The sequence below is a fragment of the Cyclopterus lumpus genome, chromosome 6, assembly GCF_009769545.1.
Source record: "Cyclopterus lumpus isolate fCycLum1 chromosome 6, fCycLum1.pri, whole genome shotgun sequence".
NCBI classification, from domain to species: domain Eukaryota; kingdom Metazoa; phylum Chordata; class Actinopteri; order Perciformes; family Cyclopteridae; genus Cyclopterus; species Cyclopterus lumpus.
In genome coordinates, this window is record NC_046971.1 from 9,664,627 (window position 1) to 9,691,615 (window position 26,989).

The 26,989-nt window shown below is 40.4% G+C and overlaps 1 protein-coding gene across 8 annotated transcripts in view; it reads right to left on the reverse strand.

Annotated features, from left to right (window-relative positions):
- Nucleotides 1-15,997, reverse strand: part of tjp1b (tight junction protein 1b) — a 32,326-nt gene extending 16,329 nt beyond the window's left edge. For 4 of the 8 annotated variants that reach the window (XM_034534937.1, XM_034534932.1, XM_034534934.1 and 1 more), the window contains exons 1-3: nucleotides 15,799-15,997; nucleotides 713-769; nucleotides 58-182 (exon numbers count right to left, since the gene is read on the reverse strand). In XM_034534937.1, coding sequence (XP_034390828.1) covers nucleotides 58-182; nucleotides 713-760 — 173 coding nt within the window. In that variant the 5' untranslated portion in view covers nucleotides 761-769; nucleotides 15,799-15,997. Of the gene's footprint in view, nucleotides 1-57; nucleotides 183-712; nucleotides 770-15,444; nucleotides 15,499-15,798 lie in introns of those variants that run through there. The other 4 variants (XM_034534935.1, XM_034534933.1, XM_034534938.1 and 1 more) reach the window with 3 other exon arrangements.
- Between the last annotated feature and the right edge of the window lie 10,992 nt (nucleotides 15,998-26,989).

Genomic DNA, 26,989 nt, shown 5'->3' on the forward strand with positions numbered 1-26,989 from the left:
GTAATACTAATAACTTGCAATTTGACCAGGCTGCCAATAATAGAGCAAACGTCTTACTGCAGTAGGCCTTCTGCAGGGCCTCCTTTCAGCACATCCGAAATGACAATGGAGGTCTCGCCACTCTGAAAATGAGGGTTATCCCGACCTCCTGATATGGCTATCCCGAAGCCAAACCCTGGTGCCTGCAGACAGAGAAACATAGATTAGGATGTTGATATAGCTTTCTGTGTAGACCAAAATACTGAACATAATCTAAAAGTCTGGATACAGATAGACAGAGATGACTGACTAAGAAAAACATACGCATATATGTACTTATGACATTGAACCATTTTATGCGACAGTAAACCAAATCTACACTATTACAAAAGATACACAACATCAGCATTTTTCACTGCCAGCAAGCGCGTAAACTTGTAACTGTAGCGTGTTAGAATCTACAGTGTAGTTTGAATGCACTTTTAGTGTCTATTATTCAGGCTCCCAAGACAAGCCCTGTAATGACTGTGATGTTTTGTTTGTTCCACTTGCAACTGTGTACACAGTAAGCACTTCCTACATGATGTAATCCTGGAAATAGGAGGGAAGAAAATTGCAGGGATGGGGGATGGAGGCAGAGATGGTAAAAACAGGCAGGGTAGAGAGATATCTGGACCAGGACCATATCTGGACAGAAGTAAAGAGCATCTGAGGGAGGAGAACAGATACTTACCCTGTGTAGTGTTACTGTGTGCTGTTCCCAAATGACAGTCTCCTCCATTGCTGCACTCTGGAAGACAGAAACATAGAACTGTTGTAGACCTGATCATCTTATTACAGCAGGGACACCCACGGAAAAGCAAATATGGCAAAAAGTCACTGGTTCAAGATTCTCAAATAATATTTTTTCTGGTGAGACAAAACTAACAAAAATGTTAAAAAAAAATTAGGCCTTCGATTATTTTGTCAAAACACAATAAGTCACAGACCATGCAATCTGGAGAAATCTGTTTTATATTATGATTTGCATAAGAAATTAACAACACTAAAGCCTGCACTGTCAAATATATAGGAAAAAAAAGTGCATACTGAAAACATTAAGTAAGAACAGTGAACAGCCTAAATCATACGCTTTATGGAAGACATAATAGCATTTGACTGAAGTCCATTTCCACTTCATCCCCTCTACCGAGTTAAAAGTTCCTAGTAAAAGAGGAATGCAGTCTCAGTGGGCTCTTGACATTCACAATCTAATAAGGATGCAAACTGTCACAGCCACTATACACATGCAGGGCTGCACCCAGCAGGTTATTGAGTTTGCTTCACTGTTACCTATTTACAGGGAGGCAGATAGCACTGTGTTGTGCTCGGTTTTATCTGCAGTGCACTCACACATTGCCAAACAGACCACATCGCCATGCTCTCCTTCCTCGTACATTCACAGTTTGAGGTCCCCTTTTTCATTTAATACAATCATACAACAAAATGATACAAACCCGACTGAATACAATGAGGCCACACTAACAATAAGTCTTTGGTTGTTAATGTGACGGAGGATGTGCTTCAATTTCACAGAGGGTAAGCTGAAGGTCACCTCCTTCAGCTGTCAGGTCAGCACGGTCCTCGGCGCCCCACAGCATACTTCTTATCTCATCTCATCTTCTAGATCATTCCACCTCCACCACAATCGCACGACACATTAGCCATCCAATGACTGCGTATAAAAACTACGAGGTTCATCCCTCTGGAGAAAATTACAATCCACCTCACAGCGCCTAATGCAATAACCCCCATTTGTCATGTAAATTGATCCTAAGAGTGTGAACTTAATAGGTGAGGCTATCACACATTTTCCTCCTGCTTTGCTGGTAATTTCTTTGACTGCTCAAACACTTACAGTACGGCCACCGAGGCCGAAGACTCATTGGGAGGAGCGATCTCTCACGTTAAAGTGTGATGACAAGACGAACAACGGGAGATGAACCTTACATTAAATGCAGCATCAGTTTCAGTGCTTGGACCCTCAGATGACATCATTGCCACCTTGTTGGCAGCTTCATACCCCAAAGTGTCAGCCCAACTTATGTTGAAGATTAATCTGCACCACATCAGCACGACAACCTGCTATCAAATTCCCTAAAGTGATAATAAGCCACAGGCAAACATAACAAAAATAAAAATATATAAAGAATGATGCGGTCCTGTTTATCGTTTTATTTGATTATTTACCAGGCTTCATTCAACACCTCGTCCTCTTGTCTGTCATGACCTGTCAGCCAAGTGCCATCTTTAGCTCGTGTCTGTCAGGATACAGGCAGCTGAATAAATCGCCACAAGTGGCCTCAGACGTTCTCAGCTTGGCAGCAACAGTCACAAACTCCTCAAGCAGTTTATGGTGGGACTTATGAACAAAGGGTTGAACAGAGGAACTCCCCCTGGCTTTTTACATCGAATACACTGCACTTGAAAGGAAAAAAAAGACATCTGAATATTAACAAGTATGCTGAAAACGGATGAATTCTCACTGGAAAGTTTGCTCTGCGGGGAGGAGGATTTATGCCTGTGTCTTCTTGATCAGCAATGTGGAAACGCTGATGCAAAGAACTCGAACATTTAGTCTAAATTTATGGATGCTTTGTCACTAAACTGCAAAGTTATTGTTTCCAGTTGACATTCCTACTTCCATAAATGATGTATTGGCATTTATGAAGCGTAACACAAATACACACAAACATAAAATGTTTAGGCCTTGTGTTTGTGAGAAATGTGATTTTGTTGTCTGGAAAATATGATTAGAGAACGCTCACTGTGTCTCATACAATACAAATAAATTACCATAAAATTAATGGGATAAATAATCCCAAATGAAGCAAAACAGAAGAAATTTAAATACAATCTAAACAGAATTTAGTAGAAAAAAAAAAGATTTAGCGGGTCCTGCAGAGTGTAACACATGCGCTTTCTCCTCCTGCAGAGCTTGTTGCTCTGGTAACAGAGGGGGAACAGTGTGGTGTTGTTTAAGTGGCCTGACATTTTCAGGCCGTGTCTGAAGGTTCCTCTCAACCGTGGGAGGTATAACAAAAAATTAATTTAGGGTTAGTATTAATTTTAAACTAGCCCTCTTTTTGCAATTATGTTGCATCATGTGTCTCTAAACGCAGTCTTCACTAATAACAAAAACATGTCACCTCAAAAGTGCTGTTCTTTGTTGGGATTAACAGAGAAATGTTTTGCAGCACAATAAAACCAAAAGCTACACCACACGGCACTATGCAGTCGGTGTCACAGCCGAACATCCCAGTGCCCTATTCAGAGGCAAAGACACTAATCTCAAAGGTCAAGTAAACATAAAAGAACGAGAAGGGAAACGTTTGAGTCGACTGCACTGCTCACGTGGACAGTATCTACTAAAGTCGCTTCAGTAGCCAGTGACTGATGAGTTTTTGTGGCACTGTTGTGTACACCCTTTATGGCCACAAACAACTGGTGCCAACAGAAGCTTCAAGCCCACAAGCCGGAGCTGGCAGCCGCTCCACAGCAGAGACGCACCATGGCGGTTGGGTCATGCTTGGGGGATTACAACCAGGCAACTTGGGAGCCAGCACTACAACACAGATGGACAACGACACAGATGGATCGCACACAGCTGAGTGGAGAAAGGACAGGAAAGCTGTGGGCAAAATGGACTATGTCAAAATATAAAAATGGTAAACGATACAATTATTCAATACACCAGGTGTGTGGTTTAATTCTTCAGTAGAATAATCTATTTAAGCATGCCTTTAAAAGAAAGACTCCAACGTCAGCTGTTTGACTAATTCCACATGGGAATCAATTCAGAGCTTCACCTATAGTGATTTTCTATTATTGTAAATTTGAACCGATTAGTTCATTAATCAATCAGTCGATCAACTGAAATTTAATCAAAAGCTATTTCGATAATAGATGAATAATTTATGTAAATTATGTTTTCAACAAAAGTTGGCTCAAGCTTTTCAAATGTAAATATGCATCTAAGCTTTATTTGATAGTAAACTAAATACATTTGGGTTTGACAAAACACTACATTTTGCAGCTAACGATTACTTTCATTATCGATCAGACCATTATCTTGACTAATTATTTGGTCTAAACATTTTCAGAAAATAGTGAAAAACGCCAATCTATTGTTGAAGTCATCTGATGTCTTATTTTGTCCAACCAGCAGTTCAAACCCCCAAATATTCAGTGAACAACTATATAAAACATCCTCACATTGGAGATGTGCCTGGTATATTTGCCTAAAATGGCTTTTTGTCTTTAGACAGTTCTTTTCAAATCCAATGTGGCAGATAAAATATAAAAAAGCAGCTGATCTTCGTGCTACAATGCAAGAAAAAAGAAATGCAAAACCTTCCCAAAAGTATATTTGTGTAATCACTATTCCAAATATCTCATAACACAACACAATCACCTCAAAGTAACATCTGAGTGCGAAAGAGGGACTTGTTTTTAGAAAATGCATTTTGAATATCTTGTTAAGTGAAATACTACTTAATACTAATGAACTATAGCTCAAAGGAGTTTCCCCAGCTAATTTAAAAATATCTTTATCTTAAAAGCCCCATTTTACATCGTATGTCAATAAGTTTTATCAAGCGTGTTTTCACTTGTTTCATTGGCAGATTTCTTTACATTGAATTCATTGTTATTTTGTTTTAAAACTTGTATTTAAAAACACATAGCCTTTATCTATTTCTTCCCTTTTCAGATTACCCACTGTAGCCATCACAAAGACAACCCGTTCCCACCTAAAACCAACTGGTGAAGGCAATTGTTTGCTATGTTACAAGTAGTAGTAACTCAGGTTCTATTCTACACTTTGTAGATTAATAGAACCAAAACAGAATAATAATAATAATAATAATAATAATAATAATATCTATTTTATGAAAATCTTCACAATACTAGCCCAACAAGGCCAGAGATGAGGGAAGCTCAGTTGGTGTTTCATTTTGTATTCACTTTGGAGTATCATTAAAATGAAAGACTGCTGGCTCCCCAACTCTCTATTCAGCAGAAAAACAAAATCATAGTTCTTCCAAAGAGGGAACTGAGGCAATATGGTGGGGCATTCAATTATCTGACTAAGAGAATAGATTTTGTGCTATAGTATGGTTTAGGGGTGAGGCTGAACCTTATTCAATTTTGACCGCTCTGGGACAAGAGTGGCTAAAAATAGCTCTCATTAATTCTGCCGTTGTGATGCTGCAACAGAGTGATTTAAGGGAAACTTGCAGCATGAACACTGGAGAATGTTTAATAACCCTCTTGTTAGATTTAAGGCCACGGACTGACTGACACAAATGATGCATTACAGCATAGAAAATACATTAATCTCTCTAGTGCCCATTTGTTGGAATTGTCTGTAAGGCCTGAGGACAACAGAGAGGTAGCTCACATTCATAAAGCCTTTAAAGTAACAGTGCAGTGAAAGTGTACTGTTGATGCTGGAATATTCATGATACACAGAGTGGTAGAGAATGTCGACAATTAGCTGAAAATAAACAAACTTAGGGTTTTCTTTCTATTTCTAATATCAGTTTTAGAGAAGACGCCACTTTGAGCCCAAATGAGCTTCCACAGTACAACTACAGATCCCCACATGATGAGAGCAGCAATAAAGCTAAATGTGTCAGTCTCCAGCAGGGAAAGAAGCATCTTGTGTTTTCCAAAGTTCTCAGAGCCATTCGATCATTAAATCAAACGGGGAACGACACTCACACAAACGACTTGCATTCCAGCAATGAGCAAATTGCTACAACGAGGATACTTTCAGGACAGTGTGCAAGTTGCACTGCGGCCAAAGACAGAAAAACAAGAACAGGATCACACTCCACGGTGGCTGCTGGCAGTGAAGCAGCAAACAAGTAGAATAGGATGATTGATCACTTCAGAAATTGAAAACGATGTTCTGGGGAGTGCTGACAACTGCTAAATCTCCCTTGCCTCGGAGAACATATTCAAATGCTAATGAGGGCCCATGCCTCAGCCAGTCAGGGGGTCCCCTGAGAGATAGGTCGCACTCTGCACATACAACATGGTTCGACACTGTGCTGTGGATCTCTAATGGAGGGCAGCTAACAGAGATGCAGCAATGCACGAGTGATAAGGTTAACAGATGAGTCCCATTAGCTCTGAAACTAAAACTTAATTGCCAACCATTACAGCCATGAGAACACACACACACACACACACAATATATGTAAAGGCTAAAGTAAAACAAAGTTCCACCTCATCCACTTCATCTTTTTAAAGGGTTGCTTTAGTATTCAGATAAAACTGGATGCATAAAAGATCAGAGGTACTTACATCAATTCATCCTGGCCTACTACAGAGAACACAATCGCAAAAAGGCGACTCCAACCTCCAGCTACTCCTCAGTAAATCCAGCAGGAGATTCCTGCAGGCGCACATCGGCAGCCTCAGTGCATAAGCGCACCAATCAGTGCTAGGAGGGACTGACCCCCACCTTCCTTCCTCTGTTTTCGGCTCTGCAACCACTGAAATTACGACCACAGGTGAGGGATTGAGAAACACACCCTGCAGCTACACCCTACGGCTCCCTCTGCCCCGCAAAAGGTCTGAACATCTTTCTCTTCTAAATGTTTCCCCCACTCCGACTCTCTCTTCACACGCTCATGGGATGGAAGCAAATCCCCTCTGGCTTGGCAGCGATCTGTGTGGGATCTGCAGTTCTGCTTCAGCATGGGACTCCTCTGTACTAGCGAACATCCATCCGCAGTGTAAACTGCTGTATCGGACTTAACCCCTGAGGTGCCGGGTTGAGCCAGAGTAGAATTCATCGCTTCTCTTTGCATGTGGGACATTATTACGCCCCTCTACCCCAGGTGTGCTGCATTTCATGCATAAATTATGCTCAAGTATCAGCGGCATCCCATCGAGGATAACTGACCGTCAAACTGACAGTCAAACTGACAGTTATTAATACTTAGCTTTTTATACTGCAGCTGAAGACAACATAAATAAACTCTCCATTAAATCTCACCTCCAACACAAACTATATTAACAGGTTGCTAATGAAGCAGATAAAACTAAATGTAACAACGGAACAAGGAAATCTGAGGAGGTGCAGGCAGAATGAGAGGAAACCAAGTGACTTGTGTAACAATATGTTTAAACGGCTAGTTTTTAAATGGTAGTAGACTACTGCTAATTTTGATTGCACCTCTTTCAAACTAGCTCAATAAGTTCACCTATTTTATGACAAAATAAACTCAACAGCCCGCACTTATGATTGCCCAAGGAAATGCTCATTATCATACAGCCCAAGTTATGATGGGGTTTACAGTGTGGCAAATAAAAAGGCTTCATTAAGAAAAGAGCTTACTGCAATGCAGTTTGCAACAAACGCAAACAAAACTAAGAACATTGTTCTATCCTGTGGAAACCATCTTAGAATAGTTTGTATCCAATCAAACAGGATTTAGAGGACAAGGTTAGACAATTTGTCAGGTGTTTTAGGTGTTTTACATTATTTTACCCCAACTTCCAGCATCTGCAGTATGTTCCAACCACACACTGTACATACGCAGGCAGTCCTTGTGGCCGATGAAGGACTACATTGCACTTCACCACCGTTGGAGACATTTTCGTATGTTGAATAACACGCAAACCAAACGTTCGGATAGCAAAAATGTTACTCAACATATTTATTTGTACACCATCAGGTCCGACCACAGTGTTGAAGGTGATTTGCATGCGTTTACATTAATGAATAACTCGCATGGACAAACAAACAACATGTGCAGCTGTTGTAACATATGTTTGTTTGTCCATGCAAGTTATTAATTGATATAAACGCATGTGTATAACATTACAGCTCCCATACCTAAGGGCATGATTGACTCTGTTCTCTGTGTGAAGGAGGTAGTGACCACTGACATGAGGCACTGTGCATCCACATAAAGTAAATGGGTGATGCGGCCGAGTGTCATTGAGTGTGTTGTACAGATGTGTTAGTCTGAAAGAAGAAATGCATCACAGTGAAAATATACAACACATACACAACATGCAATGACAGGAGGGAAAATAAAAAGAAAACAATACCTTAAAAGCATAAACAAAGCATCTACGTTTGACAACCTCAGATAAAAGTAAAATCACAATGTGACAAACATGGATCCAACACAAAAGCAAAGGCCATGTGGGTCATGACGTCGCACACATCAGTCAGGATAATGATTGAGTTGGACAAGCCTGACGGACACCCAATCACCGCTGGCATGGAAACAAGTTACATTTACATCCCTCAGAGCAGAGCCGGCGAGTGGTGACAGATTCCACACATAGCGTGCTCTCTCCACCAGCTTCTGCCTACCAGACTCCAGATTAATTATTTCTACATCAACTTAAGGAGGCATCTAAGGAACCCAAGCAGCTAAATGCTTTCAAGTCTGCAGTTTAGCCACCACTACATCTTCTTTTTAAGACTTCATTCATGACTGCAGAATGCAAGGGTGTAATTAAACTCTGCAAAACAAATCTTTCTTTTCCCAGCACATTTCAATAATATCACAAGAATTGTGGTTCAGACAACTGGACTTACTTTTCAAGCTTTAAAGTTATTCTGCTGTTGCACTAATTTTAATGTTTATCATGAAAAGGTTTCAGCACTGTTCACAAACACGTTTCTCATACTTTGTGCAGTACCGTTTATTACTCCAGCATTCTGTGACATTTTGTGTTTCAATTATGGATACTTGAACAATGTACTGCGAGTTGATTTAAAATAATTGTATTGTTTTTACTGAGTTGTAGTATATATTAAAATCCTGTGACTAGAGAAGTATTCCGCGACTGCCCGTTTTTACGAGACATTGTTACTACCTGTATAAATATATTCTTAATATTTTATTTAGAAAAATAATAGAAGTCAAACCAAAGTAAAAGACAAGACATAAAGTTACTGGAGTGGTAACAATTTAGGTGAGTGATGAGTGTCAAAGGCAGTCCATGTGACAAATAGCCATGCATCATAGAATAAAATGTCTTTAGTGATGGTTTGAAAACACAGAGAACGGCTTTGCTTACACATAATGGCGCAGTACTTATAACCACCAATGATTTGGTATCAGTTTCCAAAATGGAGGAAGCCGGCAGGCAAAACTTATTTGATGTGCTAAACACTGAGGATGACTGTCAACACTGTAATTAAAAAGTGATCTCATTAAATTTGTTTAGACAGTATGATAATTAGTGATTATTACTTTATTATCTGTCATAATATTGATGCCGACAGTGTAGACCCAGTGAACGTTCCTCAGTGGAGACAAGACACATATTGTGTTGCTGGTTGTCTTTCTTTTACCAAAACACATTTTATAATTCAAGATATGTTGTATGGGAAACAGCAAAAATGACTTAATAATGACATAATTAATCCAGTATAAGTTGCAATCATATCCTATCCCTCTAATGTATTTTAAAGATTAAATCTGCCACTCTGGGACAGTGGATAAGGAACAGGGTTGCAAAATTCCGGGAATATTCAAAGTTGGAAACTTTCCACGGGAATTAACTGGAAATTTTGGGGTAATTTAACTGTATTTACCATGTCATAAGCAGACATGCATGCAAACATTTATAATACAACTTTTAAAAATGACATTTTTGACATTTTGTGAGTAGAACTTTATTCTTTCATCGAACAACAAAAACACGAACGTTGAATAAAAAAAAAGGTGTATTCCCTATGATCACCACCCCCCAACACAATTTTTTTTGTGTGTTTTTCCCTGAATCCTTTCAGGTCTAAATGCTTTCTTCCTGGACCTCATCAACATCCTCCTCACTGCTGTAAAAAGTTAGTCTACTGTATACAAATAAACTTGGTTTTAAAATGAAGATGGCTTCAGTTTACCAAGTAATCAATATGCTAGGTAATGACAGTGTTGGGAAAGTTCACTTTCTACATGAACTAGTTCATAGTTCACAAATTTTAAAATGAACTAGTTCAGTTCATAGTTCATAATTCAAAATGTTGCAAGCTATAATTGAAATCTCTATCTGTCTGCAATACCGCTCTTGGCCTCTACGCAACTCGGCGCTCTCACATGCCAGGCATAGGGCTGAAATGTTCAGACAACACTGATGACAAAGACGTTCAAAAACAACAGAACGGTTTATGTTTACGTTTATGTTTCTGGCAGACATTGTTCCCAACCAGCTGCATTCAGGGTCCAGCTGAGCTAGGCGTGCATAGTCTTGTTCTCAACTACATTTAAGTTCCCTGTTATATGCTTTTGCAAAAAAAATTATTTTTTTCAAAATTCCCGTGGAAACTTTCCGCCCCTTTGCAACCCTAATAAGGAACACAACACATTATATATATATATATGCTTTTAAGTTGATTTGGAAAACGTGTTCGCGAAAAGTTGTGTAGTCACATATCCAACCGTTACGGAACAACATTATCATTAATTTGAAGTTGTATTTCTGTCCACCTGGTATTTTAAAGTCAAATTTGTACTCTTTTTAGCTCTGTTTTTGAACTCAAGCTATCTGACTCCTTATCTGCTAAATGCTCTCGTTTATTCACCATTTAGTCGCTGACTTGGTCTGTCTGCTGTTTGGTGCTGAGGCAGGTAGGTTTTTTCTTTATTTAGAAAACTATAGAAATGGTACATTAAACATTACACAGAATTGACTCTTGCTTTGAGTTTACACACACACACACACACACACACACACACACACACACACACACACACACACACACACACACACACACACACACACACACACACACACACACACACACACACACACACACACACACACACACACACACACACACACACACACACACACACACACACACACACACACACACACACACACACACACACACACACACACACACACACACACACACACACACACACACACACACACACACACACACACACACACACACACACACACACACACACACACACACACACACACACACACACACACACACACACACACACACACACACACACACACACACACACACACACACACACACACCTATTTTCAGAATCCACAGCTTGAGTCAGTGATCATAACCAGAGCCTGAGTGTGTCTTCAACACATGGACCAGGAAATCAGCCCCTGAACTCAATCAGCCCTGTGGAAGTTATCAGTGTCCCACACAGAGCACATAAAGAGGGCAGGAATGTGCTGATAAGCTGAGCCACTGACCTGCACCCCGCCTTCTCTCAGTCAGTGATTGAAATGAGGACAACGGAGCCAAGGAAAAACCGTAATGATAAGGGATGTTTGTGCGCTATAAGAAAAAGGAGTTTCATTGTTGAAATGTGATTAAGAGAGATTTTGCAAGCCTCTTCATCCTGATAGTATCACACCCCTTTCAAATTTGGATTTACGATGGACTTGATTTATCTAAGCAAGCTTCTGTATAACAACCGAAGCTATGAACATACCATAAACATGCCATTTGCGAACACAGAGACTTACTGTTCGTTGGGGACATGAACTTTAATTCTAAAAGGTGTTTGATAGGAAGTCTTAGCATGGACATGAATCAAAGCAATGACCTTTCAATGTGAACAGCAACCATAAATCAATCTCCCAACAACTCATACATCGCCAAAAAGTAGCCTAAAAATGTGATACTATAAAATATTTAAGGAGCCAAAGAAGATAGACAGATGATCACTATTTAAAGTCTGACCCACAAAATGTCAATTGACAAGGGGTATTTGTATGTGTATTGCAATCTACTTTGCATTATATGCTGTCCCTGGAATTGGTTGTGAAGGTTGACAAAAACAGACGACACAAACACATTATTACAATAAATGATCTATACATGCTCGGATGTGTGACTTTTGTGTTTAAAAAAAAAGAAAAAGAAACCTCTCTATTGGCACCAGTTCTATTTAATTCATCTTGTGCCAAGAAAGCATGCAGAGTAACATTTGAGTGGATATAAAGAGGGGCAGGATTAAACTAGGCTGCGATGCAGAACAGAAAATCCTCCTATATTGAACAAAGGGATTAGATATATTAGCTCAAGCAGGATGAAACAATTAGTGTCATAAGTCCATCTCAGTCTGAAGTCTCACCTCTCAGCAGATGAAAATATTACAACTATATGAATTATACAAAATAATCCATGGTGTAGTTAGCAGAGATATAATACTTAAGGATAGCTCATTGCAGGCCAACTCACTCAATAATTTTCTTTTTATTCTATAAGCACCTCTAGGGTATCACTAACACTGAAACATGTGCCATTTTCGCTCACCATTTCTTTGGCATTGTTTTCCAGCAGCCTCTCTCTTCACAGCTAGACCATTAATCTCTTCAAATAGATACCTGATGACATTTACTTTGATGTCTGTTATATGAATAAAATAAGCCATTTGGCTTGGCCTTAATATGTGTGTGTACCTACGATCTAAAAATCTAGAAAGTGTCAACATACATGATATTAATACAGCAATGCAGAATCATTGGTACATAGGTATGTATTAACCAGCAAGAGATAAGCCTCTCATACCACACATTTTCCTCAAATACACAGGACTACTTAACTCCAGTCAAATTTAACCTAGGTAGGCAAAATATCAGATACATCTGTCCTTCCAAAACCACAATGACTCAAATGACTGATGCTCTCATGACAGCTTAGGTCAACATGTATGGCCGCCCTTGAACAGCAGATATTTGTTTCTTTTCAGGCAACATGCTTGCCAGAATCATACCTGCGCAACATAGCCAACTGAATTATATAAAAAAAAAAAAAAAAAAAATATATATATATATATATATATATATATATATATATATATATATATATATATATATATATATATATATATATAGAGAGAGAGAGAGAGAGAGAGAGAGAGAGAGAGAGAGAGAGAGAGAGAGAGAGAGAGAGAGAGAGAGAGAGAGAGAGAGAGATTAATCGGGCAATGAAACAGAAACATCTAATGGTTGCCACAAATATCATCTGTATTGTGCCTCACCCACTTCATTTGAAAAAGCTGTTGTCTTGCCTCGTTGTCATTTCATGTCGCCATTACCACCATGAGGCCAGTAATGATAACCTATTTAAGTCATAGCACATAAACATGCACCTGAAAATTAACCCAGACAAGACTAAACTTCTCCTCCTTCCAGGAAAATGCTCTCCCACCCACGACCTAACTATTAACTTCAACAACTCAGTGCTGGTTCCGACTCCGACTGCCAGGAACCTCGGAGTGACGCTCGACAGTCAACTCTCCCTGACTGCCAACATTGCCGCAATAACATGCTCCTGTAGGTACATGCTGTACAACATCAGGAGAATACGACCCCTTCTCACTCAGAAGGCGGCACAGGTTCTGGTCCAGGCTCTGGTCATCTCACGGCTGGACTATTGCAACTCCCTCTTGGCAGGTCTACCTGCTAATGCCATTCGACCTCTACAGCTCATCCAGAATGCAGCTGCTCGACTGGTCTTCAACCGACCGAAATTTACCCACACTACTCCGCTCCTCCGCGACCTTCACTGGTTACCGGTGGCCGCCCGCATCCGCTTCAAAACATTGGTACTTACGTACCGTGCTGCGAACAGATCGGGTCCAGTCTACATCCAGGACATGGTCAAACCGTACACCCCAGCCCGTTCACTTCGCTCGGCTTCTGCCAATCTGCTTGTAGCTCCTTCACTTCGAGCTAAACTCTCAACAAAATCACGACTGTTTGCTGTGCTGGCTCCTCATTGGTGGAACGAGCTCCCCATTGACATCAGGACAGCAGAAAGTCTCTACATCTTCCGTCGCAAACTAAAAACACATCTTTTTCGACTATACCTTGAATAGGTAGCACTTAAATGCCGTAGGAGCACTTAAATATCCCTTACCAATAGCACTTTGTTGTTTAGCACTTTAGTAGCACTTAAATGGCACTTACGGATAGTACTTTGTAGTTTAACTTTATTGAAGAAATTGTACTTGCTTGATTCTTGTTGTTCTGAGTTTGGACTCATGGTTTAATGCACTTATTGTAAGTCGCTTTGGATAAAAGCGTCAGCTAAATGACATGTAATGTAATGTAATGTAAAGATGTGCAGTAATGAATCATCATACTTTCATTGATAGATATTCCAACTATAGATTATAATGCACATATGTTATAGTAAGAGAAGACATGTTATGTTAGTGAATTCTTTAGATGCAAAGGCTGTTGTCATTATAGAAACAAAACAAATCAGACAAGTAGGGGTGACTATGGGTCAGTGGTTAGCATGCCCATCTTTCAATCAAGGGGTTGGCAGTTCAATCCCCGCCCTAGTCGATGTGTCCTTGAGCAAGACACTTAACCCTGCATTGCTCCCCGTAGCTGTGTCTACTGTGTATAATGTAAAGTGTCTTTGAGTATCTTGAAAAGCACTATATAAATTAAATGGATTATTATTATTATTATTATTATTATTATTATAAGTAAATTCGGTGGACTAACCGATCCACCACACACCATTCACAAAATAAGCGAATACAACCCAACACCAAGAACATATGTAATACCTGATTCTGGCCACTATTAATGATGCTTACATACATTATGTAATCAAACAGAGGTTGTGAAATATGTGGGCTTAAGGATAGGTTAAGAAATTCACATTGAATCACGATATTATGATTAAAAGAATCTGTTACTTTTATATCTAAGATAATTTTTCATATCCCGGCTCACCATACTGTAATTTTGCACACACCAGTGAATACAATAAGCAGTGTACAATGTTATCCGTCCATATACTAGCTGTAGCTATGACTAGTCTAACTCAATGCAAATGTGATGCAGTACAGATGCACATTTTAGCAAAACAAACAATAACAGTCAACAATACGATACAGTCCATTATTTATAATATTGACCAGGTGATGACTAGAGGACTAACTGAGCTGTTGGTTCATGTTAGCAGCAGTCTGTCCCTTGTTATGGAAATGTCAACAGTTAGGTTAGCTAGATAGTTATATGAGCGATGCTAACCAAACACCGGCTGTAGCTCACAGGAAAGCCCCCAAACACAGCTGACATGACATTGTTATGACAGCTGGTAACGTGACAGACACAGGGACAGGCGAGCAGGTATTTCAGTGTCACCGAAACTTAAGACCGTGAGCCAACTGTTACCACGGTTCACCAAAGACCCACATAAGTTTGACTCACGGACCATCACAACAAGGCGAGCCACCACTTGACCTTCCGTCTAATTTAAAAAACCCGATGTCATATCTGTAGCAGCTGGCCTCGCGACACCGCTCCCTCTTCGCCTCTAGCAGGTTGACACCTAATTAATCGTGTACCCCCCTTACACACTCTTGGTCAAATCAACCCCAAACTGGCCGACATTTTGTTCCAGGAGCTAGGATAGCACATCACAGCTAACGTTACCTGGACGATGCGCGCACTTGTCTCGCGGACCGCCCGTTGACAGCTCAACCGCCAGGCAGTTTGTCACTTGACGTTATCGGTTACGCAAGCTCCGCAAAATAAATAAATAAATAGGGCAATGGACACCGTTATTCATGGTGTCAGTTGGAAGATAATGTTAGCATGTTGGGCAACTAGCTAACCACTTAGCATAGCGCGTAGATACAGTTTGCTAGCAGAACGGTAGCTAAGTTACCGAACCGTTATCGTTCGCTTGTGCCAGCAGAGATACACGTCCAGTCAGCTGCTGTTGCTGCAGAGAAATACACTCTCCTGACATGACGTACTCACAGGCAGAACAAAAAAACCATTCACCTTTCGTAAAAGCAATGGTCCTCGCGGCGTGCTTGTGAAATTCTTACAGAAAAAGGAATGGAAAGGTCTTCCTGGTGTGGCTCCAGAGCAGCAGCCGCCGCACTGCAATGGCAGGCAGTGGATGAAGCCTTCCTTCTCTCTCTCCCCCCCCCCCCACACACTCTGCTCTCACACTTCGGCTGCCGTCACCGCCGCGGTGACAGTGACATGTTCGCCTGGAAGAAACCATTCCGATTTGTCCGCGGGGGGGAGGGGAGGGATGGGATGCAGAGAGGCTGTCCTCAGCAGCCGCAGCAGCAGCAACATCAAGCGCCATTCTCGCGTGAGAACAAGCGGTCGTCGATAAGACAGTTCTGTGCCCACTTTATATGTAGGACTGGATGCGACTCTAATCTCATTGTCGTCTATTTCAAATACATCAAATGCATCAATTAATAAGGGAAATAATAATAACGAGGCCCAATTCTCCAGAAGTCTACTGCATTGCTATCACAGAAACGTCCCAATGGTATTCTTACTGCACAATTTTCCATATTTTTTCAAAATAATTCTCATCTAATCAAAATAATTAATAAATAAATCAACCTATTTTTTTCTTATGGACTGATGGTTAATTTATATTCAACATTATTTATTTCTGTAATTATTTTAAAGGTTGGCATTAACTATGCCTATTGCAAAATAAGAAATAGATGTGCATGTGGTATTTTTCATTGGCCCGTTTTTAGTGCCTAGGCCTACAAAAACACCAACTGTGTTCTAAGACATTAGAAATATTGAGAAAACAATCTCCAAAATAGGTTTAGATTTAATTTAGGTCTAATGATTTTAATTTTTGTCCATAAAACTTCACATGGACGTATTTAACAGAATGAAAATATTAATGATTTGAGAACCTGGTGCTCCAGCTAGACAGCTCAAAAACAGGCCAGTTATTATCTCTGTTTCAACTTTGAATGAGTTACTAAAACAGCTTGCTTTTAGGTAATATGATTTCCCTATTGCCCTTGTGGTGCAGTAGTCTACAGGTAGACAGCAGAAGGCCAAACAGACCTTTGTGCACACAAAGCATTTTAAGCTTTCCCTCTGTGCTGCATGTGACGTAAGGGGTTGTAATTTATCTTAAAGAGCTTTTAACAAGCATCCTGATCAAACAGGGCGCTAATAAATCGTTGTGAGATGAAAGAGCTATCAAGAGCTTTGTTTGCAGTCAGAGTGAATCTACATTGCCCTCATGCTCCTTTAGAGAGGCGTAAAATGGATCATATCATAATTTTAGCAGTGTTTTTATTTATTTTTACGCCTGATATGAAATTCAACAGCAAGATACAGTATTTTATTTATAGTTCATGTTAAAACCTATACAGCCAGAACTTAACTTCCAGATGCATATGCAATTAATCAAATAACTGTGTTATGGTAAGCAGGCCTTAATATTGATTTGACAGATCGAATTAAAAAACAAGTGGTTTGATTGATTGGACATCCTTTGAAACAAAGGACTGGACAAGGACAAGATGGTTAATCCCTCATCCCTTTCTGTGTGTGTGTGTGTGTGTGTGTGTGTGTGTGTGTGTGTGTGTGTGTGTGTGTGTGTGTGTGTGTGCATGTGTGAGCGCGCGCATGCGTGCGTGTGTGTTTTGTGCACTATCAGGAAAAACAGCTATTTAATTCAAAATGATAGCTTTCTGTAAACTATGGTGCAGAGGATGAAGATTAAAGGCTCTTAATGTAGAATATATTTCCCTTTGATGTTGTTTTGAAGGCAAAAGACAGTACGAAAAAAATCCATTTGGATATCACTTTTAACTACCACAAACATAAAGTCTTTACAGGGAGAGCTGAGGTAGGATACTTAAGTAGTAATGATATGCTGCATAAAGCCATTTAAAATGCAGAGGATAGAACTAAAATCCACCCTACAGTCTCGATGCTCAATACTCCTTCCCATGGGGTATACCGATTTAATCAATATACAGTAGAATGTAAATTGTGCACTGCACCAAACTCCACTCTTAAGACTCCATTGCATGCACTTTTGTTTTTGTGCTGGCTTTTCCAGAAGTACCTAATTCTCTGCAGCACCTTCTGTTGTGCATTTTATCACTTTGAGATAGTGTGACCGTTCTTGTCACCTCTACCCCTGGCACTAATGAGTGCAGGAGAAGATAGGGGCTGAATGTAATGCTGGAGGAGCACAGAGGTCCTGCAATGTTGCTGACGTAGAGAGACTTGCCGCAGATTCCATTGGAGGATTTGAAGGAGAAGGGGGGACGGGGGCATCTTGAATGGAAGAATGCGAGTTGGACAAGGTCAGAAGAATTAGATAAACAAGAGCTGTCATTTATAGACTGTGGAAAAACTATATATATATATATATATGGTGAACAGCAGTTGTAAATATAGGAAGAAACAAACGGATGTGTCCGTGACCTGCACCTCGACAGTTTTGTTGAGTGTCTATTGATGGTGATTACATAATAATCATGGCAGTAAATCAGGATAGTATCCTTACGGAGCATGAATGACAGTGAGATGGCAGCATCAGTAGTTATTATCATGCATTACGGTATTCAAACTAACTAAAATATTGCAGCAGAAATGTAATCAAGCTATCAAACCCCTCTGGAAATGCATGCACGTAAACCTTTTCTGCATGTGTTTTGAATTGGCTCTGATGTGAGCTAATGCTGCTTAATGTATCTCTGTTGAAGCCCTTGAAATACCCTCTGTTAATGCTACGGCAGTGTTTGCATCACTGGCTTCAACAGCACAGAGGGAGGTTCACATGCCGTGCAACAGAATTATGCAGCACCTCTCCCCCATCAGCGCATTTAGGCACACAGACAGGATTCAAACCAGAGTTTAACTGCAGGAACAAATCACACGAGTGGAAAGGCAAATTACAAATTCACAGCAGGTTGTCTTTTAGAGTGCACAGCTCCTGACGGTGAGTGAGTCACCTCTCAGCTGCACAGGTCATGAAAACAGCCTACTAAGCAAAGGTTGGCGTGTCTATCCATGAGCTTTAATGACTGCAGCTATCAAAATGGCATGACAGATGTTAAACATAGCACTGCAGCAGAGGAAAATAAATGCATTTGTCCAACTATAGATAGATGATATTATGTGATACCCTGCTGCCAAAGCTGCAAGAAGATACTCGAAATGTTGCGCTTCTCATCTTGTTATCCGGTCTTTGGTTTTTACAAACTGGAGTACATCAATGTAATCTAATAAGGGAGTCAGCTGGCTACTGTACAGAGGCTTGTATTTCTGTCATTCCCGTATTGTCCTCTGTCAGTATTACTGACCTCTAACATGGGAAAACAGCACACTGACTTGACAGCCAACCCATTTGTTCGGGACAGAAATTCCTTACACAAGGTGTCACAATGCCTCACAATTACGTGTTGCAGCAAGGATCTATGATCTAGCAAGTATGAGATATTTTGTAAAGTCAGCAGTTAGAAACATCACTTATCAGAAGGTGCTTTATAGAGGAGTGAAGCGTGAGCTCGGTGAGGATGTACAGCAGCAAAAATGCAGCTGAACCAAGCAGGAGACAGACTTTGGCTGCAGCTTCCTGATCTCTGGCCAGCTTATTAGCAGCTGATTTTACAGTATGTGATTGTAACACCTGTACCACTAAAGAATACATAATATAATATGTAGATTCTGCATTACAATATGTATAGAAAATGGAGCCGGGTTTGCACTTTAGTGCACTCAGCTTTTATGTCAGGACCAATTAATGCAATCAAACAACATATTCTTTGAGATTTGATTTCTTGCAGTTCTAATGGACGTAATAGTAAATTAATTTCAATAACAATTGGATAGTCAAATGCAAGGAATTAAATGTTTGACATTTCCTTGTGTTGCACTCGCTGCAGTAGAAATGCTGCAAGGTAGATATTTCATGAAAAGTGGCATTCAGTAAAGCTGTTAAACTACAGGCAATAACAAAAGGAGACAAACGCTCTCTGACGCTTTGATGATACAGGGTGTGATTGACAAAGCACAAATCTGGACTTACTGATGCAAAAACTTCATAAAATAAAATCCGATTTAAAAAAAAATCCATATTTTTCAAGATTCCCCAAATTAACCTATGATCTCCACCTCGTTTTTTTCCCACCAACAGCTGAGAGTTCAGACATATCAGGTGACGTGCAATGACCTCACATCCCCGGCCCGACAGGCCACCGACATCCAAATCCTCTCTGGATCAAACTACAGCATCATGTACAGTTGCAAAGAAGCAATCGTCTAAGTATGTTTATCCCAGGAGGGGAGCACTAATGCCAATAAAGAGGAACAATTCCAATCGGTTAATGTGGATACGTGTATGATAGAGAGGTCTCTAACAGCAAAATGGTGGGTTAGGAATTATTTGGATTTTGAAGACTGATGAAGCTGAATTCCTTGAGGTGCTTTTAAAGCAGCAAGATCCTGATCAATCCGATTGTGATTTCAGAGACAGCTGGAAATGATGATGGCAGATTAAATATCTGTTAATTAACCACAAGTACTCTGCAGCTTTTATTCACATAAGCCCATGGAGAGTCACTTCTCTAAAACCTAGAATGTTATCAACGATTGTTTATTCAAGGGAAATCTGGCTGAGCACTAAGCTCTTTTACAGCAATGCCCTGAAACCACACACTGTTATGATAATGTCACAAGATATACACATCTTTTACCCCCAAAGTGTAATCCTCTCACCTGCGGTGTGACCCTTGATGTGACCTACCAGTTAAATTATTAATGAAGTGGCTTTTAAATTAATTTGGATTCATAAGTCTATTCATGTTTTTTTCCCGGGAGAGCCGCCTCGCTCAGGATGAGAGTAAAGCAATTAGAGGCCTTGGTGGTGTGGGATGAGGTGCTCCCTCCGGACCAAAGCGAAGAGGCGTTGTGGAGGGCAGGTGATGGGGTAACGGTGACAGGGAAGAAAAGGGGAGAAAAATTACCCCGGGGTAATTTACCGCACTGCGGAAAAGAAGCCACACAATACTATCAATCTCCACCTTCTTAATTCAACTGGAATATCATTTTTATCCCAACTCCAGGTGGACTCATTGATAAATACAATAAGAAACCACAATTATGTTTCTATTCACAGAGGGAACAGTGCAAGGTTGCCCCCCGTGTAATGCATCAGATGATGGTTGAACTATGTTTTCCTACTTGACTTTGCCAACCACATGAGCGTCAAGAGTCCTCACCAACAACTCTTCCCATTCTAGCCTCTGCACTTTTCTCTATTATGTTTTTTAGTAACTACAACAACATTTATATCAGCACATATCAAAGCTAAACATTCATCCAAAACCCAACATCCCAAACTGCACATCCAACCCCTCCATCAGCTATGCAAACATGGATGTTCACTGTGTTCCTGAACATATAGATAGTAAAACTCTGCCCTCTGCAGGACTTCAGCTGAACATGATCTGTGTCAAGCATGACTGTCTCCAACCTTGCAAAAGAAAAAAAATCTATATGAAGAATTATTCATGATGGCATTAAAAAAAAGGAAAGTGGTTTTTCGTGATTTCATCCCCCGCTGGCTGATGATGCATGCGTGAGCTGATGGAGGGAGACACAAGAAGGAGCTGAGGTAGTTCACCCACGGGTTCGCCGCGATGGGATGCTCCTGAGTCTAAACAGCATATGGTGCCTCCTTGGGCATCAGCACACATCTTACATTTCCAGCAACACACACACACACACACACGCTGAGACTAATAAAAGGCATATATCTGTGCATGTTGCTTTATTTCAACCATCAATGAATAAACGATGAACTGTCACTGAATTATATCGCTGATAAGAATAATCGCTGATGTCGGGATATTATAGGTAGATCCAAAGTGTATTTCCTGCCTGTAAAATCGAATTTTACAAAATATCGCCTCCACAAAAACATGTTCATCTCATGATAATCAATCAACAGACAATGTAATCTACAGCACACCATGACTGTGAGCATCAAATCCTGCCATTGATGGGCTTGTCGTGGGACAACCTTCCCAGGGTTTCATTCTTCATGCTTGGCTTCCCCTCCATGGCTACCATCTTGATTCTTACAAACATTACATCATTCTGCTGGTTGTCCTTCACACGACCCCACACTCAAGAGCTCAAATGGGAGGAATAACATGGACATCAAGTCCTCCTTGAAAATAAGCCAAAATTATAATGAAAGCTTGTTATTGTGGTATTAATAGATTGCATTTTTGGAACGGAAAATATTGTACGTGATGTTGGTTTAGTGCTACATTTTCACTAATCCTCGGCTGCCGATGCCGCTTACTGTCCAGGTCTCTTCTCCTGACATAAATCATGCAGGAAAGTCAATAGAGTTGTTCGGATTTATGTGGGTTTCAGTCTTGAGTCTCTTCAAAATGATTTGTTGTAGATGAAGGACACAAGCGCGACCATAAAAACAATTCAGAAGCACGAGTCATTTTCTTCAAATCTTCCACTGACAACCAAGGTCTTTGCTGTTTATAATGCCAGCATCCTTTGAAGAAGAAATGAACAAGAGGGTATTTTGATCCAACAGTTTTACTGAGAGCTACAGGAAATCCATTTATGGCATCCTGATGTATGGATGTAATATAAAACAGAACAGTTACCATGAAACACTACTATACATTATATATTAACAATTATCTAGTTTATCCAGTTTCAAATGTATTTATTTTTGCTGCTCCTGCATTGCTACAAGATGTGTTATACTACATACACCAACAGTGCAGAGTGCCTTCAGTGACCTGCCATATGTCCCATCAAAGGAAACATATAGGCAGGCCTAACTCCCGAGTCACAGCCTCCAGAAACATACCAACATCTGCCATCTCCTCCACGCAGCCTGTGGATCACACACGCGACCTTCACACGCATCATACATGGCCAGCTCCACGTCCAGTGTCACATGCAAACCCCCTCAATCACCTCCAACCACCCCCCTGGGCCCAACAAGACAAATCATCCTTTCGACTCATACATAACAGACCCGTCGTACCGAAAATAAAATCAGCTGCTGCCCCCATCCCAGCCCCTCACTCCTCTCCGTTTCCATTAGGCCTCCTATGTAGTCGTGATGAACCCCCACGCTCTGTTCTTTCCCATGCCTCTTCCCACAGTCTCACATGAGGTCCGGCCCCCTGCGCCCACCTCCATGCCTTCAACACATGGGAGCAATCTCCCTCTAACAGTCCCTGAATATGCAGATTGGTTAATTCAGCTGCAGTTGCTCTCTCCGTAAATGCATCTGCAAGCACTTTCCGAAGACTGAGCAGCGAATAAATGCTTACACTGGGGCTTTTTTTGGTGGTGGTTAGGGGGGGGGAGTGCCTCTGTCCATGGTAGACTGCAGCCAAGGATGGGATTTTAGAAGTGGGATGGGGCAAGCAGAACTAATAAGAGATTACGACTTTGACCAAGGCAAAGCTCAAGGCCCAGTTGGTGATCTTGATCTGTTAAGGAGTAATTAATTTAATTGCGCTTTTCATCTTGGCTTAGTTGCAACTGCTCCTGCTGATTCTCTCTTAGTTTCCCTGCAACTCACCTGGTGATATAGCCTGTGCAGCAAACATTCCTTTAACATTTTCCAAAACAGCTGAGTTGGCAGGAAAAATACTGCATTCAAAACAGATCTTTCCCCAAATCAAGGCACATGAAACAGAAACCACAACCTCAGATTAGCATCCACACTGCACCAAGGACACACTCAATGCACAGAGGAATAAACTGCATATTCAGAATCATCTCAACATTGATCCAGATAAAACACACATGGCAAGGACGGTGTGTCCCCTGGAAAAGGGGACAGTTTACTATTTCTTATCATGAGTTCCTGTCTTTTCTTAGTACAACAGAGACAAGTGATTAGTGGTGTAGATAATAAAGAGAATAATATGTTGAGTGATACTAGAACAGATGCATCTCCCTAAAGCATGAAGAAATGCTGTAAACGCTGTTGTTTTGAGAAATGGGACGAGGTGTTGTTGATGGAGAAAAATAACTCCTGCTTTACACAAAGGCATTGGGTGCATAAAAGACTGTAGTCCCCCCCCCCTCCATCTCCGTTGTGCTTTCTGCAGCCTTAGCACTAAAATCTGATTCAAGCTTTCTGTGAACAAGTGCGATGCTCGCCAACACAAATGACAGCGGGAGTGGGCGACGGGCCAAAGTCTTCCCCTGACTATCAAGAGAGAAAAGCAATCAAAAGAAACAATCGATATCAACAAAGTCTTAACCACTATTGATTATTTCGCTCTACGCTGATGGGCAATGATAGTTATGGACCTAAATTCATACACTCAGTTGATTAATATCTTCACTTTTCTGTTGAAACAGCCAATCAGGCGAGGTGATTTCATTTGAAAATGGCCGCAGATCCCTCAACGGCTGGGAGGCAGTGTTGTGTTTGTTGTGACATTTTTGTTGGATGCAATGGAAACTGCTCCTCAGCTCAGCATCCTGCAGTCTCATCACTCACTGTAAGGCGGACCGTTACTTCCATCAGCTGCATTTGAGTTTGGGCAAGTCAGCAAGTTTTCCTCTAGTGCACACACAGCCTGTACAAAAGAAATATACCGTGGTGAGGCCAGGAGCGGGGCTCGCAGTCTCTGGTGAGATAGTGGCCTCTGAGTGGCATGCCATAAAGACAAATGACATCGATGTGGTAAGTCACTCTCTATGACTTACAGAGCAATAGAGGATATGAGAATACAGTGACATCACACACTTGTCTTTTCATATTCAGATGAAGGCTTATGATTGCTGTGTGTGGCTCAAAATCAAGGCCACCACTAATCTGTCAATTACAGCCTAAAAGCATCTACTGTCCACTGTACGGGATGGGCACTAAATGATAGATTTGTAAACAATTTTAAAATAGAGATCTTTTATTCAATCAGTTACAACTATTCTTTTTTGTTATTATTGAGACAATGCAAATGTTCTGTGCTGTAATATTTTCACAGTTCTTTTAGCCTTTCTAGCTGCGATGCTTTAGGGATGGAAATTCACCAGTTCACCACTTTGGATCAGACTGTAATATTTCATTACTATTGGATGGACTGCCGTCACATTTTTTCTTAGTTCTTGTCCCCCTCTCGAGACATCTAGACCTCCAGAGGTTGAATCCGGCAGTAAAGACTTTAATGACACCCCCAAATTTATTGCGGAAATTAAAATGTTTACATGAGGTGCACAATTTTAATTCAATTTTAATACAAAATAACAATTTGATATTTATTTGTACATTTTGTTTTACAAAGTAAGGAAAGCAATGTTTATGTCAAGCCTGAAGAATGATCCCAGCGTCTTCAGTGAGGCATACAGCGTATTAATTAAACATTGTCATATCAGTGCATCCCTCGTTTTGATTGAAATGTCTCTATTGCCTTGACAAATATTTCACCCTCAGGAAGAATTGTAATAACTTTAATAATAATTGCTCTGACTTTTCATCTCGCACCATCATCAAGTTAAAAAATGTAATATGGCAAATACTTTGGCTTATGACCTGCAAAAATAGTGACATTCCCATCAGCCTCAGCTGTAGTGTTAACCAACATAATAAGCACAACAATAGCCTAAACCGAGATGAAGAACATGGTAAACATCACAACTGCATTACTTCACCAGTTAGCATTGCCACTGTGAGCATGTTAGCATGCAGCCTCACAGAGACGCATGTCGGCAGACTCTTTGTCTCGTTAATGAATCGGCATGTCGGAGTAAAGTGTGACTGTGACACGCAGCCACACTAAGCTGAGCGTCTTTACTTCCACCGGTGTGAAAGATGAACGCTCAAGGTACACCAGATGGTTTTAAAACATACAATAGTAGTTCAACCTGGTTTTAAGCTGCTACAAATCAGCATTAACAGCTGTGGAAAATGTCACAGAGTTCAAAACTCACAAGTTTTCAAAAGCCCCTGTTAACATTGCTGACCAGTACTGATCAATAAGTCAACCAGCTCAATGATTCTGTGATATCCTTTAATGAGACTGAATTCACAGTCAGCTCAAAGCTGAGCTGTCAACACAATACAATACCACAACCCTGAAGGCTGAGACCATCCAGCAGTTTGCTCTGTCTGGAAACAACAAAGTACATGTGTGCTTTAAATTGTGTCTGCTTTGATTTATGCACATCAGATCTCTTAACTTAAAACACTGCTTTGTGAATTAATACGTCTTTTGTTTCACAAACACTCAGCAAAAGGTTCCGTCATGATCATTTAGTGTGATTATAAAGACAAGAAAGAGTCTCACCTGGAGCATTTTGATCCGCTGAAGGATTCAGCCACCTGTTTTCTGAATGTGATTATGGATGAAAGGCGTGTGTGTGTGTGTGTGTGTGTGTGTGTGTGTGTGTGTGTGTGTGTGTCTATAAATAAATTAGCAACCAATTGAGGTTCAAACCAAATCTCCTCTTGGAAACCAATATAGATAAACTTGAGTGGTCAAAATTAAAAGAGATTAAATATGATGAAATCTGATTGTGGTGATATTCAGGATTTTCCCCTTGAGTTAAATGTGGAAGTGATCACTTTGTCCCACCCTAAATAAATGGTTCAACACTTTGAGAAATGCACCTTTTCACAACAGTTGTATTAGTATAAGAAGATTGACACCACTCAGCTAGTAGCCTGTTAGCTTAGCTGAGCACACACACTGGAAACAGTGGGAAACTGCTAGCGTTGCTGTGTCCAAAGGTATCAAAATCTGCATTCCAGCACCTCTAAACTCCCAAATGAACATCTTATATTCATTTTTTTCTTATCTATAAAAAATGTAAATACTCCAATAAAACCACGTCATTGGTTGTAGCTTCATATTTAGTTGAGCACATTTAATGTTGAACGTGTCCTTTAGTTAAGGGACCATTTTGACATGACACAGAAACAACAAGCGATACCAAGTTCCTACAACCCAAATAGATCATATTTGTGAAGAGTGGTGCAACAGAACCATTTCATCAGAGCTTCAAACAGCAGGAAGAGAAACACTTCATCATCATCATCATCTCTAAACTGTAAACGTGAATCCATTTCACCAAATTTGCAACATGCAAGCTGCAGTTTACATTTATTACATTTATAAATGTATATTATTGTACATTTATATATGTACATATTACATTTATTTTCCTATTGCTTACA